Source organism: Dermacentor andersoni, chromosome 1, assembly GCF_023375885.2.
Source record: "Dermacentor andersoni chromosome 1, qqDerAnde1_hic_scaffold, whole genome shotgun sequence".
NCBI lineage: Eukaryota > Metazoa > Arthropoda > Arachnida > Ixodida > Ixodidae > Dermacentor > Dermacentor andersoni.
Window position 1 is genome coordinate 28,653,257 of NC_092814.1, and position 6,000 is coordinate 28,659,256.

General features: G+C 47.6%; 1 protein-coding gene across 2 annotated transcripts in view; it reads left to right on the forward strand.

Moving 5' to 3' along the window:
• The window catches only part of LOC126545474 (cubilin-like), a 77,895-nt gene extending 72,330 nt beyond the window's left edge, over positions 1 to 5,565 (forward strand). Inside the window, exons 8-11 of one of the 2 annotated variants that reach the window (XM_050193358.3) lie at positions 2,052 to 2,211; positions 2,820 to 2,933; positions 3,362 to 3,583; positions 4,823 to 5,565. In XM_050193358.3, the coding sequence (XP_050049315.1) occupies positions 2,052 to 2,211; positions 2,820 to 2,933; positions 3,362 to 3,583; positions 4,823 to 4,938 (612 nt within the window). In that variant the 3' untranslated portion in view covers positions 4,939 to 5,565. The remainder of the gene's footprint in view (positions 1 to 2,051; positions 2,212 to 2,819; positions 2,934 to 3,361; positions 3,584 to 4,822) is intronic. The other variant, XM_055061264.2, reaches the window with a different exon arrangement.
• Positions 5,566 to 6,000: the final 435 nt, after the last annotated feature.

The following is a 6,000-nucleotide window of genomic DNA, read 5'->3' on the forward strand; positions in this document are numbered from 1 at the left end:
ATATATATATTTAACGTTTCGGCCGTGCCACGGCCGAAACGTTAAACCATTAAAAATGCAATTTTCGTAAGTGTGCTCCTGCGTTTCTTCAACTACCTATGCACCGGACCTACAGATCTGTTCCTTGTATTATATATATATATATATATATATATATATATATATAACGCCAACAATCAATCGCTCCTAGGACAACATAGGGGGAATTACTTGTGCTTACTAATTGAATTAAAGGAATAGTAAAACAATGAAAATGGGTGAAAAAACAAGATGGAGGCTTACACTCCCACAGTTAGTTCTAGTAATAACGTCATAAATACCCGAGGAAGTGAATGGGAAAACGGCACCGTGGTAGCTCAATTGGTAAAAGCATCGCACGCGTAATGCGAAAACGTGGGGTCGTTCCCACCTGCGGTCAGTTGTTTTTTCATCCATTTTCATTTTCGATAACTTATTGTTTATGTAATTCAATTAGTAAGTTCAAGTAATTTCCCCTATGTTGTCCATGGTGTCTATAATTGTTGGCTTCTTACGATATGCTTAATAAAAATCGGGCCCCTCGGTTCCCTTTCTTCTCATTCTTCACATATATAATACTAGCCCGACTCGTTATCGCTGTAATTGTAAACATGTGTCAGGCTAGCGTTTAGAAAAGAAAAAGTGGTCGACGAAGGAAGAAAAGACCTAAGCAGATCGCAAGTGCAAATTAAAGGGAGTGGCGACCGCTGCATGGAAAAGCAGAGAAGGGAAATCAGCCCATGTAATCTAGTTTTCTCTAGAATAAAAACAGGAACAGCGCAACACAGGACGAGCGAGTAAAGAGCACAGGACAGAGCGCTGACTAGCAACCAAATGTTTTATTTGCAGAAGCAGCATATAAAGACATCATTGAATGTTACATAAAGAACAGAAAAAGAGGGATGAGAAGGATAAGCGTCAGCCACGTAGATAATCCAGTTCTTTTGTTGAGAGCGTGAGGGACGCAGAACTGACGCCCGCATCGCCACTTTTGAATATGCAAAATGCGTCAAAGTTTTCCCACGTACGCTTTTCACTATATCTGCCAATTATTTCGCACTTCTTTAAGATCGGGGTGCAACCTCACGTGTTACAGTGGGCAGCCAGATCACTGTACGGGTTTCCTTTTAGCGAAGCGACATGCTCGCGCAGGCGATCATTAATGCACCTCCCCGTTTGCCCTATGTAGCAACGTTTATAATCGAGCGGTATATTATAGATGACCTGCGTTGCACAGTCAATGAAGCCGCGAACAGCAGCTTTTGCGCGCGACAGTATCCACCCAGTTCACTATTTTGCACAACCCGCGGGAAATCTTTGAGGCATTTTGCATATTCAAAAGTGGCAACGCGTGCGTTAGTTCTGCGTCCCTCACGCTCTCAACAAAAGAACTGGATTATCTCCGTGGCTGACGCTTATTCTTCTTGTACCTCTTTTTCTGTTTTTATGTCGCATTTAATGATGTCTTTATATGCTGCTTCTGCAAATAAAGCATTTGGTTGCTAGTCAGCGCTCTGTCCTGAGCTCTTTACTCGCTCGTCCTGTGTTGCGCTGTTCCTGTTTTTTATTCTAAGGATGAACCAACCAGCGCCATTGAACACACTGCTAGTCTTCTCTCTCGCGCAGAAAGTGCCCTCCTACGGAACAACTGGTTGAACGGTCGACGGCCACGCTCTAAACTTCATATCGCGTGCGCCTGTACCTTGACGCATAGAGTCATCACTTCAGAAGAGTCCTGCCGCAAAAAAACTTTCCAAAGTGCTTTATACCAGCAGAATTTAAAAAACAAGGATTTCCCTTGTGTAGTACAAGTGACATCTTCAGTGCGATATTGTGGGTTTCCTGCTGTGTGGGGGTGGGTCACGTATTCACCATCTAGCCATTGTGAGAGTTTATTGTCCCATGCTCAAATGGCGCTATATGGGATCCCATTTAGACAGAACTGCTTCGGCAAGCCGTCGTTTCGACGTCAGCAAGCGTGCAGAACCGAGCTGACAAGCGCGGCTGCCTCTAACCGCTGCATCGTGGCGCAGGCCTACTTCCTGAACCAGGGCAGCCACATGCAGCTGATGCCCCGCCGCTGTGCGGCCGAGCCTCCGCCGCCCGTGGTGGGCATCGACAACGAGGTGCGTGTCAAGCTACACGTCGAGCATCGCGACTCCCACACGCACTTCAGACTGCGATTTCGATCAGGTACACACACTTGAGCGTGCGTGCATGCAGACGAACAAAGACACGAGGGAAACACTTTTGTTGCTTTTCTATTGTAGGCTCGGGTTATAGCGCGGTCTCGTTTTTCTGTCTATGTAGCCACGATTATTGCGAGCATGTTCAGAAGGCTGTCGCTCCAGGCACATTTCAGAGTCTGCATGCCCAGCTGGGGACTTTCGGTGTCTGTTGGCGAGTGACGACACAGCCTCGACATCTGGAATGCATCCCAGAATTTTTTTCCTTGGGGTGGGCAGAGGTGGGTGGTGAAGTTTCGCCGAGACATCTTGACGGTGTTTACACTAGATCTGGGATCCTGTAATGCAAATCAACAGTTGCATTTCACTTCTATCTGAATGCGGACGCTGCGGTTCAGGGTTTGATCCAAGTATCTTATGTTCAGCTGCAGAACACAGCCCCTGTGCTAAGGGCGGCACGTGGGGCAGTTGAAGTCTGCTACACTCCAGATAAAGCCCGTACTGAATGCGCCTTTTGAACACTGAAAATAAATCGTCAAGTGGCAGCATACTTCGGATCCCTCTTAGGCCGGTAATGTTTAGCTGAACTGAGTCGTTGCCATGTCGAATCCGCAGTGTGCGAGACAATGGTGATCGCTAACCGGACCGGTGGCATGTCGCAGTCCTTCGGCTTTCCCAAGCTTTACGAGCACGAGTCTGAGTGCAGCTGGAATGTGTACGCGCCAAAGGGTAAGTGTTGAGAACACAGAATTTTGGGGATCTGAAAGAGCAATTCCGAGGAATAACATCACAAAGGCATTTTATCCAAAACAATGTGGACGGTGTACCCAAAGGCATACACTTTCCCCAGTATTATGCGGCTACATGCCCTCGCATAACGCGACACGACACGCTTGTGCTTTCGCTCTGCTGATATTATTTGAGGATGCAGAGTAAAATTTGGCCATGCAACTCCCTCGAACTTAAGGACTACAGTGAATAAATGTATTAAATATACGCCGAACTGGCACTTTAGCGTGACTGTGGAAATATGCCGCTCATCGCTTCAGATTTATACGGAATTCGTTACATCTCTAAAGATACAGCGATGCAAAATGTACCCTAATGGCATGCGTTTTGTTTTTCTTTCCCCTGACGCGTGCCTTACCCGAGCGCAGGCGAGCGACTGGCGCTGTTCGTGACCGACGTGCGGTTCAGCAAGAGCAAGTACTGCGCCGCGAGCACGCTCACAGTGACGGACGGCACGCAACCCACGTCACCTGTGTTGGCCACGCTGAGCCGGCCCGAGCCCCGCGCCTTCCTTTCGAGCGAGGACGCCCTGTCGCTGCGCATCTGCGGCGGCGTCGTCAAGTTCGTGTACATGTCGGTGCCCAGCGAGAGTGAGTGCACTAGCCGTGCATGCCTCGTGCGGCCACTCATTTCCTTAGGCATTGCATCCCTCCGTGTGTATATGTTGCGCGTGCTCTAGTTCACGTACACCTGTGTTCGGGTGTGCATATAGTGCACGACGGTATGGTACACATGCACGGGTAGCGTACGACTCGCGTTGCCGTCACGAGAAAAAAAGAAAGTGCATCCACAGTGAGGCCAGATGTAAACCATTCGCTGTTTTCCTTCAACTTATACCAGCACTTGATCATGTGCACCTATCCTTTACTCTGCAAGATACTTTTGCGACTATAGCGCATGATTTCCTATATCTAAATGTCTTCCGGTCTGCGCAGCAGATGCTGCCGCCGTGTGCAAACGTCTCCTGAGGTGTGCCTCACACTGGACAGCTTTAGCTTTGCGTATATAGCAAGCTGTGGTAGTGGTGGCTGCCTAGTTATACCGTCATTGCGTCACAACATGGCAGCGCCAGTTCCCTGCTTCGATTTGAATTCACCTTAGCTACTTGACCTACTTCGTAACAAAATAAAATAAAATAAAAATAAACGTTAAAATCAGAAATTGCTTAGCCTTCTTTTATGTTGAGGGCAAGTATTAGCGATGTTTTCTCATTATGTGTGAGATGAGTTGTTTGGCTATTAGTTAAGACAGAGAAAAGACGCCACCGTGCTAACTAGCGTTAGTCTCGCCTTTGCAACATAGAACACTTTAAAAACCTCATTGTTCACTGGACCATTAATTTACTTCTTCCCTTAAGCGCGGTACGCGATAACTGTGTGCTAAAATACTATGTCCACAGCGGATTTGTGGACAGGCAATGAACCTAATAATAATAATAATAATAATAATAATAATCATAATACAATGGACCTAACATATCACGCATTTGTGGTTTCAACGGTTAGGCGTGGAAGACACGGACACAAGACGAACGGAAAGAACAACGCAAACTCAAAGTTCACACTGTGGCAGACAAGACGGAAGGCACAAAATACTATCTGTGCATGCGCTAGGGAAGGCAGTGGTGTTACACATCATGCGTAGATAGTTTGGGTAGCGCTGCCTTCCCAAGAACAATCAAACATTACTAGCATTCCTTTTTTTTCCCTTTCGGTGTACAATCGGCGTTTGTGTCGTCGTTTTTGGTCCTCTCGTGTCCGCCTGTGCCGTGCCAGAGATTTGAAGCCACTTGACTCGTGGTCACGCTCGACTTGCACGTCTCCCCGCAGCATGCAGCAAAGCGGAGCAGCCCGTCACGGAGCCGCCGCGCCGGGAGGTCGCAGCCAAGGCAAAGGCTGCTGACACGTCGGTCGTGTGGGAAGAGATCGACCAGACCCCAAGTTGAGGACGCGTGTCCGGGCCCGTGCGGTCGCCGGATGCCGGGTTGGCTCGCTAGAATTGCACAACAATGTAGGCGGGTCTGGGACACGTGAGCGCAAGAAGAACGCAGCATGAAACATATGCACCGTATCATCCACTGCGCCACTGCTTTTGCAGCGGATTTAAGGACTCTGGGCCTCCTCTCGGTGCTGCTACGGTCTGCAAGTCAGATAGAATCAGCAACGACTGGCGCAGCATAAGAGCCGATTCCTGCCAGCAAGCAAACCTGCAAATGTTTCGTAGCCGTGCACGTCTGTTTGGCGAACGGCATCGCCTGCTCAGTATAGTAGCATCAGTGCTTTAGTCAGATCATTACGGCGCAAATTAGACGGGTACGATGGAGCGAAATCTGACAGTATAGGTGCACATGCGTTATACAAATTTTCATTGTCGCCACAAAACAAACGTGCGCGTGCTCACTTGTGCAGCATTGTGAAAATGGTGACTGGAATACTGGAATATCCTGTTCAAAGTTGCAAGCACGCACGAACGGCCAGTTCATGTTTTCATTCCAAAAGCCTAGTTAACGCGGATAAACATGGATTGCCATGAACCACTTAGCGTCAAATAAACTGTAATTGCATTCGGTAAATCTCCTGCTCTCCACTGCGGACCTTCACCTCTTAATTGCTGGTATGGAGGTACTACATATTTGTGTACATTTTTTTACGATAAAAAAGTACGCTCCACCACTAGAACGTCTGTGTATGTGCATATGTTTAAGCCGCCAAAAGACCAGCAGAAACCATAAGTATTCTACGGGGGGCAGTGTGGCGTTAGTGTTTGAGACATAAAAATAAACGAAGAAAAAAAATCTGTGTGCGATGCGAGGCGTTATCTTTGAGCGAGAAGAAATACAACGTCTCAGTATAGAACGTGAGGTGCTGCGCCAATAGGGTCTGAAGGCATGCATGATAGAGTTCTTTGACAAAGACTGTAAGAACACCAATGGGAGTCAATATATGAAGCGCCAATATTGACGGCGCACTAGGAAGGAACAAAGACAGGACAAGGCGCTTCCTGTTCC